Source organism: Melanostigma gelatinosum (assembly GCF_949748355.1).
Source record: "Melanostigma gelatinosum genome assembly, chromosome: 22".
Classification (NCBI taxonomy): domain Eukaryota; kingdom Metazoa; phylum Chordata; class Actinopteri; order Perciformes; family Zoarcidae; genus Melanostigma; species Melanostigma gelatinosum.
In genome coordinates, this window is record NC_136655.1 from 6226208 (window position 1) to 6240055 (window position 13848).

The following is a 13848-nucleotide window of genomic DNA, read 5'->3' on the forward strand; positions in this document are numbered from 1 at the left end:
CTATGAGTGGATCTGGGTGGTGCTGGCGAGCAGCTTGTGCCAGCTCACCACTCGCTTGCGTAGGTCGACTTTGTCCAGCCACACGTAGGCCTCCCCGATCAGAGTCTTCTTTACAAACTTGCCAGCGTTGGACACCAGGAACAGCTGGTGTGAAAAGACCATAAATCAGCATATCATGTGATAGAATATGTAATATGTACTTTTCAAGCTCGCTGATTACAGATTGTGTGATTCTATTATGTGTGTGCGCATGTGTTAGGGACTGGATTAGGATTACCTGTAGAGAGTGTCCAGCCGGGTTCATACAGAAGCGGAAGGTTTCGTTGAAAGATGGCTCCCGGTCATGACGGCACACTCTGGTCTTCTTCTTGATGATCCTTTTCTGGGTAGCGATGTTCACCACGTAAAGCTTCACATAAAGATCTGTGGACACACACATACACATCAATGTAAAGCTGACATCATCCCGATACTACATCATCATGATTTTATTGCTTTTATAGAATATATAACACCAAAGGCTTTGTTCAGAAAGTCAAGGCCACTTAACATGAAGAGGAGAAACTCTACATACCAGAAATAGTCACAGACGCACACAGCATCTCCTGTCTTAATGTTTTTAACATCGCACATATATATTTTTGCCGACTAGGTTAAGTATATGCCTAATGCTGATATCTAAGGGAATGCTGAAGGGAAAACTCTATCACGACACCTGTGGTTCTGCATTCAGGAAAAACTGGCAAGGATTGTGGTGCATGTCAGATGCCAGTCTTTCTAAACAGCGTGGGCTGTGTGGGCCTCCCAGCTGTCAAATATTAAAACGATGAAAATGAAATGCATCACATATAATCAGAGACTTTGAAGAGTTTTGACAGAAGTCGTGGAAATAATAAACCAGAGGGTAATAAAGGAAGAAAATGCCGCTTTTGAAAAGTCCTGCATGTTGTTGAGACCTTATCAAAGTCATCTTCTGCGTGTGCCTATCAGCATGAATGGACGGAAGGTGTGTGTGTGTGTGTGCTGTGTTTGTTTTACAGTACCAGGCAGGTGGTCTGGACTCTTGAACTTGTAGGTGATGTTGCGACATTGAAGAATCTCAAGGACTAGTTGCTCTCCCTCCGTCTTAATCTCCTTCTTCAGGGCAATCCTGATCTCCCCCATTATCTGGGATTTACCTGAAGACACACACACACACACACACACACAAACTGAATCAGCTACACACAGTGAAAAACAAACGACATACTTCTCTGTTCTCTCACTCCCTCTTTAAAAGCAGGTGCCTTCTGGCGTGTGACTGCCCTCTGCTGGAAACAAAGTGTACTCGCATGATGAGTAATATCAAACATGGCCTGCAAGCAATCGCACGTTGTTTATCAGAGATGGGGAGAAGTTATGAGGAGCTCTGGTTGGCTTCCGGTTGCCTTGGAAGCTGAATGGAAATGACAGTTTTGAAAGCTGGGTCAATAAGACCCTGGCAAACGGTAAGGGTAGCCTGTGTGTGTGTGTGTGTGTGTGTGTTTATGACCAGATGAGAGAGACATATTGACAATAAAAAGACTGAGGGAACCGAGAGCACATGATGAGGAGATGAAGAATCTATGCGGATATGAATAAATAAGTTAATGTGCTCATCCATGTGTGTGTGTGTATAAAGCTTCAGTCTCACACTGAGCTGTAAATGTGAAAGTGAGATAACAAACCTCTTTCAGGCTTTTAAAGGCCATCTTTGCACCTTTGCACTAGTCACAATAACTTGACTCAAAAGGTCACAGGAAGGGAGGAGAAATGAGGAAAATCAAAGGACAGAATGATGAAAGTAACCGGCAAATGAGTCAGTTAATAGGGCTACACATAATGTGAATGATGCATGTTAATACTTGCAAGGGAATTATTCAAGAAAACATCAATAGAGACTAGTTTTTAAAGATTAAAAAACAAATGTCAAAAAAATACATTTTAAAAAAAGACAAAAGAGGAGAAATGTTTTATTTTATTTGATCAATTAAATAGGAATTTAATTGAATTGCATTTGCTATTCTTTGAGGCAGGACATCTGAATGAATGCAAATACTGTACCGGAGAGTGGTAAAAGTTTAAAACTTATAAAATCATATCACGATGACTTATTTAGCATGTATTGGTGAAAGGTTTTGAATACTAAGAGGCATCAAGACAAACAGACACACACACACACACACACACACACACACACACACACACACACACACACACACACACACACACACACACACACACACACTGTATCTCTAACCTTCAGTGTCACCGTGTCCCATTGATGATTTCATCTCCTCTGTGCCGTTTGGGATCTTTCCACTGAAGAGAGAGGAAATAAAATCTTGGAAATTACCAAACTCGACAACAGCTTGAATGTATTGGTCTCTTTGTCTTCTGTGCAGGTTACTGGGTGTTGCAAAAGTAGGTTAGCTGTCAACATTTATGGCATTTATCCAAAAGGTGAAACTGAGGCTTTTTAAGATGAATGTATTTTAATAAGCTGACTCACAGTCGCGGCACCTGGAAGATGGCACTGTCCACCTCGTTCATCTCTCCTTCTTCGTCCAACAGGCTGTAGGCGCTGCCACTCAGGCCGCTGTCCAATGAGGCTGCTGTGACCGGGGCATCACTGGATCTGTAGCTCGACCGCGCTGTGCAGAGATACGACCATACCCATTACGACAAAGAGACAGGAAGAAAAATTGCACCTCTGCGGATCCAAGATTGTAAAAACTAGGGCCAAGAAGCATTAGATACCATTTGCGGCAGCTAAAATCCATCATAAACAACTTAATACTTTCAATAATGTATGTCACAGTCAAGAGGGAAGCTTTATTGGAAGCACAAAAGATTGTAATGAATAGCACACACACACACACACACACACACTGTGGACTAGCAAGAAGCATATGAACAAATACTGTACTTGGAAACTTTCTCTCAGACAAAGACAAGACAGTAATAACTCACATATAAAGCTTTCACATAAACAGACAAATAAATCCAGAGAAACATCACACATATATGTTAATGCAAAGTAGACCAAACAAGAGGCACGTAGACCCGACTGACATTGTTAGTCATCTCCATGAACTATTAATACATATCTAATATCTCAATCTTAGCATTAGTTTAGTTTAAAAAGCAAATTATATGAATATAGTTTCATATCTGAGGGAGTTTCATATCATTTTTTATAAACCCTGTTTATATGCCACCTGTTGTTAGATGTTATTCTTTAAGAAATAGATGTTTAAATCCTCAACCAGCTGATCAGGCAGTGTGATAGAGTATGAATGAAGTGAGATGCGTGGATGTGGTGCAGAGCAGAATCCATGCCGACACGTTTGTTTCTCTCAGGCCACTCGACGTGTTGTCGCGAAGGGATCGCCAGAGCTCCACTAATACCAGTTCCATGAAGCAATGCAAACAGGGGAGCTGTGACGCAGCAGTTGTGGCAGTGGCACGGCGTTAACTCTCAGGGAATCACAGTCTGGGACATTCATTTACTGGTATTCGTGAGCTGTGTCGGTGGCCGTGAAAGAAAGTGCGTCTCGCTGCATGGATGTCTGGTGATGTGGCTGAGTGCAACTTTCTCTCTGTCTTCCTGGCTCTGTTATTAGCTTCTCAGACTCCCCTCTGTCTTTCTGCAGGTGTGCGTTAGTAGCATCGCATCCTCTCCTTCTTTCACTCTCTCTTTCTCTCCTTGCTCCCCCATCTGTGCTTCAGTCACACGGCAGAGAGAAGACTCTTGGGCGAACTCTCACCTCCGGTGCTCTGCGGCCTCTCTTCTGACACGGCTTTCCTGAGGGTCAGGTGTCTGCGGTCTGCTCTGCTCCCTTTGGCCGACACAACCGATGGCAGGGCAGGCAACCAGTCAGACTGGGCTCTCTGAATGGTGAGCACGCCCACTACGCTGTGTCTCTGGTGCCTCAGTGAGAGGCGGCCTCTCTGGCCTGAACGTGTTCCGTTTTCACAGGCACGGGTAAGGCGTCAGGGTGTCAAAGGTCATGGGGTCGGAGTTTAAGATGGAAGGAGGGAGGAGCAAGATGGAGATTCAGAGAGCGGTTTATCTTCACCATGGCAACCAGGATGACTGTCAATCACATGCAGCCACAGTGTGCAGTGCACGTTTTCCCCTCCTGCATGTCACTAAGAGGCGGAGTGTGCAGCATCTACTGAGGTGCATTGTGAGTCCGATAGTTGTTCAAACAAAAAAAGGGGTGGGGGGGGGGGGGTGTTAGCGGACTGCATGCAGAGCCGTCTCAGTCGAGAAAAGCTGGTCGTTCTTTGTTCACAAAAGTTAATTTGAAAAGAACAAAAGAAAAACAACTGCCAAAAGAGGTTCATGATATTTTGGGGAGGGGGTGGGATTGCAACTTTCTTCTGTTTTACTGGGGGATCAATGAATCCAAGATGTTGAACTGCTGGCTGGTGACAACAACTCTTTCCTGGTGAACTCTGCTCCAGTAAATGAACTAAAAATAGTTAATAATTTGCCAGTCTTGTCATTTGAGAGAGCTGGAGATGTCACCGCGCTTTGGCAGTTATTGACAGATTTTGTTGATTTGTTCCTTCCCGAATTTATCCTGCGACTCTGCCGTTTCTTTTTCAGATTTGACTTTTTTTCCATACCGTCGTACTTCTACTCATCCCAAGTAAAGTTAATGTGTTTAAATTACTATTCAAAACAGCAAAACCAAACTTCAACGTAGGTAAAAGTAATTATTGACTGTTTAGCGTCAAATTGAATTATTTTAGAGAATAAGATTTAGCCTATTCCCTGTTTACTTTGTTTTGGAAATGGTTAGAACTGGCCTCCAATAAGCAACTGTTACGCCTCTTTGGGTTGAAAAAGGGTGAAACTTAGGAAGGTGAAAGACGGTGTGCTACAGGTGAGGTGCTGGCTCTACACACTTGTGAGTACGCACAGAAGAGAAGCGGTGGGAGGTTGACACACTGTGAATACAACGGGGGGAGAGGACCAGAGGGTGTAAAAGGTGAGGGAAACCAAGAATATAAAAAGGCAACGAAATGATCAGGGGGGAAAACAATAACAGAAGGATGAACAGATGAGTACGAGAAGGCCATGCTGCGTAGGCTTTATTTGCGTCTTGGTTTACTTGGTTGAAGGCGTTGTGGCAGCTGCTGCGGCTGTGGCTGCTGTGGGGCATCGCCCGTTGCTATGCCGCTGTCCTGATGGTGTTGCCGTGCGGCACTTTTGCTGGAGCGCGAAGCGCCGTGCGAGCGAGAATGTTGGCTGCGTCCGTGGCTTTGGCTCTGGCTCTCGGACGGGGAAGGCTTCGATGTGCCAGGGCTACTGTGAGATTTCTCGATAGTGGGCACCTGCGTGTCTAAAACAACCAGATTCACCAAATTACCAAAAAAAGCTATTTTCTACCTTCGTTAACTTAGATGCTGTTACCATTTGTGTACCTCCTGCAGTGATTAAGTAGCTGGCTCGCGAGAAACTTCATTTAACCAGCATGGTAACTGCCTTATTTAAGTCTATGAACTTCAAGCAGCCTCATTCAATTTGATGGTTCTTTTTTTCTAAATTAGGGGAGCATTTAAAGCCTTCCACGACCATGTTGCCTTCTGTGTTTGAAGAAATATGGAGAGAAGCTAAGGCTAGGCCTCTGAGCTATAGGTGACATCATGGCAACCAAGAAAACAGACCGTGAGAAAGCAAAAAGCATGAAGCTGAAGCTACGATGGGTGCGCAATAATAGGCGTAGGAAGATTCTGGTAAAGAGAAAAGACTGAGAGAGAAACAGGTGGACAGAGGCGGACACCGAGAGAGTGGGGAGATACAGACGAGAGAAGCGGTGACAGGAAGAGAGCACAACGTGTGAAGAAGAAAGAAAAACAGAGTTCAAGAAGAGAGCAGGGAAACCGAAATAGCGGAAGCAGCAGGGTACAGACGGTTGTTCGGAGAAGATGGTGATGAAGTCAAGCAGCTGAGGGAATTTCATCGTGCCCTACCCTTGGCCGGATCTGGAAAAATCCCGTGGCTTCGGCTCTTGATGACAGATGATTTTGGGGAATCTTGATTGTCATGTGCGGATCCAGTGGTTTTAGGGGAGGAGTGCTGTGAGGAGGGTTTCGAGGAAGCGTGTCGGCCCTGGCCCGAGTGGGAGCGCCGGTGGTGGTCCCCCTCGCTCTGCTCCTTCAGGAGGAGCCACCGCGGCACGTTGTCCAGCTCGGCTGTGTTGGACAGGTCAATGAGGACCTGGGCACAAACGCAACAGTTGAATGGATATATAAGGATAAAATGTGTTGGTACATCACTGAACTGAACGTATGGCGAAAGAGGTTTACCTCTCCGAAGAAATCGTTAGAGGAGCACTTGTCATAGTCCCACACGCTCACTTCCAGGGTCTTCTTCCTCAGCTGATACACAAAGATAGGAAGTTAATGCAGAGTTATAGTGACGAACTATCTGGCAAAGTAAACCTGCAGGGAGACACCCCAGGTGAATGTTCTTTTAAATGTTATGTTTCATTGTGCAAATGATGCATTATCGCATGCTAACTTTTGGTGAATTTTGGAGAATTTTTGGTCTTCATACGCAAAAACTAAATGTGTATGTTGGATGTTTTCCTTCCATTAAAATAACATGTTATGGAAGCAAAATCTCCAAAATGACTCGTGCATGAAAAAAAACGTTTTTGCCTTTGGTGTCCCGCCTTAAAGCAAAATAAACATATGATCTGGGCTGAAAGCAGAAACAGACATTCAGCAGCTTAAAAAAAACAGACAACAGAAGTCCATCAATTCTGTGGTTGATATGGTTCCAATGAATCTAAAATGGGATCTAAAATGATATAATTAAATCCCCATGGCATATCCATCTGCTCCACTAAAGCCAATGGCCACAATGCTCGTCAGCAAGCCAGCAGAGAAAAAGCAGAATCATCATTTTAACATGGAAGTTGGCACAGTGTGAGTTCTCCTGTGTGTGCCCACACACACTGAATATTGCAGGGTTATAGAACGAATACCACAAAACATCGATATGATTTGACACAATAATAACATGTAAGGTACTATGACCCATCGAATGTGCGCAGAAATGTGTGTATGATCACATACTTGCTCCAAGTGGATGTTTTTATAGATGACGGTCTGGTTCCACTCAGGGTTGAGACTCTTGCCTGCGTGTTTGGACCGCCTCTTATTTTCAGCACTGGGGGGAAAACATCACAACAAGACACATTTGGTCACAGACGTGCAAAAGCCCCGGAGGATATAGTGGACCATCACAATGCAGTGAGCGTAATATACTGTGCACAATGTAGACAGTAGAAGGGAGAGAATGAATGCGATGCACATTGTTTGGACGGTAACAATGCATGGGCCTACGTGCATGGACGGCAGGATACGATGTTAGGGCAGCTGCAAAAAAGTCCATTTTGATGTCCATCAAGTCAGTGAAAAGGTATGCCAGTATAGAAGGAGAGGTTGATCGATCTCCATATGCCAATAACTCAGTCAGGTAAATAATTCTGCTGATCACTGAATTGCAAACAACAGTAGAAAAAATACTTTAAAAAGTCTATTTGCTTAATAATAGCATAATCTGACTTGACTGACTAATTGTTTCAATTGTTTTAATAAAAATAAACATTTTATATCCCAGCAGACTCACTGGAATAGTACGCATGACTTGATAAGATGGATGTTTTTTGCAGGGTTTGATTTAAGATTGTAGGATATGAGTAAGTCTGTAAGCGTTAGTTTGGTAAAGACAAAAACAATTTTACAGTATTTTGGAAAGAAAATGGGATGAATAAGGACTGCAGAGCAAAAGTAATGGGAGTATGTGTTGAATGTGGCGGCGCATCGAGGGTACAGTACGATGTCTGGGCACGATGTAGGACATTACTGAGGGATTTTAATCACAAAACAGGGACAAACTAAAGGGAGTCGGGTTCAATGTTAGGATTTCAAATCACAATGGTTGAGAACAAAGAAGGACTATCAAACCAGTAACACACAACAGTTAGCCGGGAAAACGTTAATTGTCAGCACAGGGGAGTATCAGTTTATTAATGTTATGTTAAAGACATGGGAAGATGTTAATATTCAGGGATTCAAGTCCTCGAAAATGCAAAGCTAAGCCCAAAGGCGGGTGGAACATCATGAGAATATGGGGACCAGGGAAAATGCACAATATAGGGGAGTTAGTGGAACTCAACAAACTGATTTGTATCATCAGGCTACCCATCAGTTGGAAAACAATTTGGACGTTTTGTTACCTTCACCAAACTGACAACCAAATTTTGAACCAAAACAAAACCAAAGTACCAAAGTGGTCAAGTCACATACCTGGCGTTCTGGACAACCATGACCTGACTGAGAGGGTCCAGCATGCATTAAATATAGAGAACAACATACAGAAACAATAGTCAGAGGGAGGGTGGGCGTTCAAAGAGTGTCTGTGGACTGTGAGCGTGTAATGTGGGAAGGGGAGATCGAGTTTTATCGTGGGATTTTACTAAGTGTGTGTTTAGGAAAGAGGCGAGGACGGGGAACTGCGGTGTGCTGCAGGGGTGGGTTTGAATTTGTGCTTTACTGTCTCGTGAATAGTGTTGAGAGGGCTTTCAGGTGATGAAACGCTTCCAGTGGCAACCGTAGTGGAGATCTGCTGCTCATGGAACAGCTGGAGAGCTGATTGTCCTCGGCACTAGGACCGGGGAACTGGATCCATCTAACTGGTGTTTACATCGTTTGTTTGTGAGTGAAGCATCATTACTTTACAGAGCCCTACTGTGTCGAGTTGAAAGTGACATTTTTTAAAATGTGAAAGTCATAAGGATTAACACATTATCTTGGCTGATATATATTTCGCACTTTCATCATCTGTGCTGGTATGAAAGAAATACACATGCGAACGCGTCTGAAAGAGACCCGAGTTGATTTGCTTACGCGCCGCCTGGAGTAGCATAATTTTGCCATATCACATCTATTTTTCCCCTCTTTTCTGGTCTCTATGTATTCCACTTTTATTTATAACCACCCGTTTCACTGCAGCAGCTCCATGTGGTTGCCAGGAAATCTGTGATGCAACTGGAAAGGCCTCTGTATGGATTGCAGTCGGTGCTCTGACAGCTGTGAGTATATACGCACATGTAGCATATACACGAAAGTACTGTCACACATGTGCTTAAGTGTGCGTATTTTCCACAACAGCTTCCAGTCGGGCGGCTGCAGGGCTTGTGAGTGCCGTGCCACTCTCCCAGTCCCTTTAACATAACCCCTGTCTAAAACACAGTGGCGTTTGCATCCGCACGTGTCAAACTGAAGGCGGCTGCAAAGCTCACAGCCATGTATCATTGCTTTTATCTGAAACGATCACAGGGGGAAAAAAAACACACTCTCTCTCAAGGGACCTCAAAACAGCAGAGGAGGTGGGAGAGTCAATTACATTACAGCGCAATCACGGTGAGAAAGGAAGCCCTGGTGTGGATCCTATTGCAAGGGAATATGAGAGCTATTGATTTAGACTGGGGGGGGGGGCAACGTCAACACAAGCAACTTCATATAATTCACTGTACACAATGTTTATGTCAATCATCTGATGGACCTGATGTGCAGTGTATAGGTGCTATGGAATTGATACCAAAGAAAGGGCATGTGCTGCACGTTGAAAGATGTCATGGTAAGCCAAAATCAATTGTAAATCGATTTTAAAATGAATGGAAATTAGGTTTGAGCTTAACAAAGCGGCTGCCTTTGTAGCCTGCATGTTAATGGGGACATCTAAAGCAGGTATATCACTCAAATTCCTTCTCTGAAACAGTCACATCTAACACACCTCTCTCTCTCTCTCGGTCAACAGATATCTAAAACATTTTGTCTCGTCTTGTATATTTGATCCTGAACTGCCCTTCCGTCCTGTTCTGAACTGCTTTCGGTGTGCTTGCGGGTTCCAAGCCTTGGACTCACCCTCTCCCTGGAAGGAGATACACTTTAACAAACGGGTCAGAGTAGCCATTGTTGTCCCGCGGGGCAAGGTTTCTGGCCTGCAGGACATGGACGATCAGGTTGCCGAGCTGCTTGTCGTAGTGGATTTGAAGCTGCAAAAAGAAGCACATTGAATTACAATCGATTCAAATGCCTATGAAAGAAAATGAGATTCACTTTGTATGTGATGTAATGCTTTTTTTAAGTACTGAAAGACAAATGGGAACTAACAATGATCACATTCTATTGGCTTACATTTCAACTTAAACACTACAAAGCTCATCCTTTTGTGCCACAGACCTGTATCTCCCCAGAGATGGGTTGGGACTGGGTCTTCATTCCCTCTGCAGTCTGTAACAAATAAAAGCAACATGCTTAGATACCGTCAGCAGATACTACATGTTAGCTGGTGGGTGTACTGTACATACCACTGTACTGTACTGCTCTTCATGCAGTGTTGGAGGCTAAACAACTTAGGCGTTTGAAATTGATTGATGTGTTTTAATATTCATTCAGTTACCAGTGGAAAATTCTTATAATTCATTCCGCACTGGCATTCTCAAATTATTTCCTAAGTTTTACATTGATACAGGAAGAGTTACCTGATGTGGAATATTTGAATAAACTTGGAGTAAAGAAAATATACATATACAGAAAAAGATGTTTAAACAGGGAAAACAGGATATTAAATATGTCTCAAGGAATAATTCCTCACACTGATTATGCCTACCAAAGCTCTGGGGAGTTAAAAATGTTGTAAGGGGAAAAAGCATTTCATCCATCAATTCATAATGATATTACACTTAAAATACCAATTCTTAAAGATAAGCTAAAATGATTCTAAGCTGAACTTGACAAACAAACCCTCCTCTGACTCGCCTTGCTGCTGTGGCGTTTCTTGCTGACGGAGGGTGATCCTGGCTGACCGGGGCTGGAGGTTGCTGAGGTGGTGGGGGGCAGGCCGGAGGAAGAGGTGGAGGTGGGAGCCTGCTGCTGGGACACCTTTTGCAGCTCAGCCGCCAGCTGCTTGGGGTCAACACCTGGAGACCTGGGTGGTCTGTCACCTAAACGGGGTCACACCAGCATCGTTATGCAAAGGCTCCCACAGGTTAGAGGGCGAGAGAAATCATTTTAAGAAGAATCTCATGGTCTGTTATGCAGACAGAAAGAAATGTATGGCTGAACTTGAGAAAAGAGAGAATTGATGAAAGCGTTCTGAGAAGACAGGGAGAGTAGTGGGGGGAAAGGTATAAGCAGCCATCGCATGTTGGGGTTGGAGTTATACAAATACTGTCGCTCACCTTTGCTGTGCTCCTGGAAATCCAGGTGGTCGGAGCCGTCGGAATCAGCCAGCATGTTGAGATCACTGACAGACGGGAAAATAATTTGACAAATAATTCAGAGAATTAAAACTCAAGAGGAAAAGAGATGAAAGAGAAAATAAGCCAAAGACAAACTGAAGAACGATATAGAAGATGAAGATGACTTACTTACTTACTGCAATCAGGGCGGGCGTCGTTAGTAATCATGAGTTACTTTTAAATATTTAAAATGGGAAATCAGGAAATATTTCAAAAGCACATGTTTCACAGAATTAAACGTGTAATGTCGGGGGAAATTGAGCTTTTCAAATTCATGACAATGACGAGTAGAGGGTGACATCAGGGAAATGAAGAGGCAGGATATGTAAGATGATGGATCGAAGTGATGATCAGAGAATGACGAAGAAAATAAAGAAATAACCGAAGGATGAGGGTGGATTGCTAATCATAGAATACAGGAGAGAAAGATAGAACGGGATAAAGGTCATACTTACAGTCTGACACACACGTCTGCCTCATTGCATGGCTGCCCGACCAGCCCTTGGACCTCTTCATAGGTTTTCCCCGTCAAAGGAACACCACTCCACTCCAGCACTTGCATTCCTATACGCCATTACACAAGTGCACGCAGTCATACACACAAGAAAACAATCAAAAAATGTCTTGACTTCACCTCACACCAAATCAAAGGCTTGAAGGGAGTCGCTCTTTAAAAGACGAAAGGGATCAACTCATTTTAAAAATACATTTCCGTTGACCAAAATGAGGAACCAGATTCTTTGATTTGATTCAATTTACAGCTGAAAAAAATATCTGTAAACGTCATGCATCAGACTTCAAGCCAAAGCCGGAGCGATAAATGCTTGTGACAGCCGAAACAGCAGCTGTGTGACAGGCTGCCCCTGTGGAGCGCTCAGGCACAGAACTGGTTTAAAAAGAACCTGGAAATGGCTTCATGTTATTTCAGCTGTACAACTATAATTTGTGGGGCAATTTTAAACGTGACGCATTATGGCCTGGAAAGAACACAAAATCCAATCAGATGCTCGTTTCATTCATCTCGTCCAGCAAAGACAAATGTCTCATAGAGGGGACTGATCATTTATTGTATTCAATGCAGCAGTGAAAGCTCATATGAATCCACACAGCACAGCAAACCCACTGCATCCTCCAAAAAAGCACACCCTGCACACGAGCAGGACTTACAAGGTTTAAAACAGCTCATCAGGAGGCTCCGTTTGCGACGATACTCACGAGCTGCATGTGTGAGTGACAGGGAAGCTACTGTAGAGTCATCATAATATTATTCATCAACACTTTCACACTTTTGTGCTTGATATGTGTGTTGCAGTTTGCACACATTCAAAGAAACTTGAATTCCAGCGGTAAGACAAACAAGCATGTATTCGTACACATAGCGACACGGAGCGTCGACGCTTGTTGAATCTGCCGACGTTTCTCCGTATTCACACCACAGAGGGTGAGACGGTTAGTATTAAGTTGTGCTTAATTAGTGCCTCACAGATTTGCTAGCATGGCTGTAGACTCATATCAAGTTACAGTAGGGACTCCAACTATGTGATAAAGACCCTGAATATTCCCGCTATTGTTCCCAACTAGATTTGTTGTATTTGTATTTTTTGATTCAGCAGTGTTTCACTGGAAACATTTACAATGTCCTGCTAAAGAAGTGGGAGGAAGAGAAACAGCTATTTAAAAGGATGTTGCAAGGAAAGGGAAGGAGACACAGACAAGAACAGAAAGTATGAAAAGAATTGCCGACGCTCAAGCACACACACACGCACACGCACACGCACACACACACACACACACACACACACACACACACACACACACACACACAGAAGCGGGAGCTCTTCCACTGACACTGATATGTTTTGTGGCTTTAAGGTGGATACATCCATACACATAACTAGTAAATTCATGTATCTTATATCCAATCTCCAAGTATAAGATTGTCAGGCTCTTTTAGCAGAATCATTCATTCTTCTCTCTTAACACCACATAGAGCAGGGGTCTCAAACTCCCCGCCCACGTCATTTTATGTGGCCCGCGAATCCGCCAGCAAAAAATAAACGATTTTTTATTTTTATTTTTTTTAAGTTAATCAAAATTATGAGATTGAAAGTCAAAAGGATGAGATACTTAAACACACAGTCATAGAAGCAGCTCTTTGGCTGGTTTCTGTATTTGACATGGAAATGTATTGTGAGTACATTGAAGGCTATTAAACTTGGCTTTAAAACACATCAAGTACTTCATGTGGGATTGTGCAAACGTACCCTTGAAAGGATTTTAAGCATTGAACAAAGTTATTGTAATAACTTGTGTTTGATATTTGTCTTTGCTATTTTCTTTAATAGTTTGATCTTTGATAGACTAATGTGGGTTTATTAACCCTAAATTAAAAAGATTTAAGTTGTGCAGAAATGTGCTTAAATATATTTTTTACAATACAAAACAATGTACAATATTTTTACACTTGAATAAACAATAATCAAATGCAGACAGTTAT

General features: G+C 43.1%; 1 protein-coding gene across 1 annotated transcript in view; it reads right to left on the reverse strand.

The window, feature by feature from the left end:
- Positions 1–13848, reverse strand: part of pcloa (piccolo presynaptic cytomatrix protein a) — a gene marked incomplete at both ends in the record, with an annotated part of 69093 nt that continues 55245 nt past the window's right edge. The window contains 16 exons of the mRNA XM_079294578.1: positions 1–144; positions 278–423; positions 1044–1178; positions 2279–2340; positions 2531–2672; positions 3789–3977; positions 5145–5375; positions 6007–6253; positions 6343–6414; positions 7117–7210; positions 8353–8379; positions 9973–10103; positions 10291–10341; positions 10870–11054; positions 11292–11356; positions 11807–11915. Coding sequence (XP_079150704.1) covers positions 1–144; positions 278–423; positions 1044–1178; positions 2279–2340; positions 2531–2672; positions 3789–3977; positions 5145–5375; positions 6007–6253; positions 6343–6414; positions 7117–7210; positions 8353–8379; positions 9973–10103; positions 10291–10341; positions 10870–11054; positions 11292–11356; positions 11807–11915 — 2030 coding nt within the window. The remainder of the gene's footprint in view (positions 145–277; positions 424–1043; positions 1179–2278; positions 2341–2530; positions 2673–3788; positions 3978–5144; positions 5376–6006; positions 6254–6342; positions 6415–7116; positions 7211–8352; positions 8380–9972; positions 10104–10290; positions 10342–10869; positions 11055–11291; positions 11357–11806; positions 11916–13848) is intronic.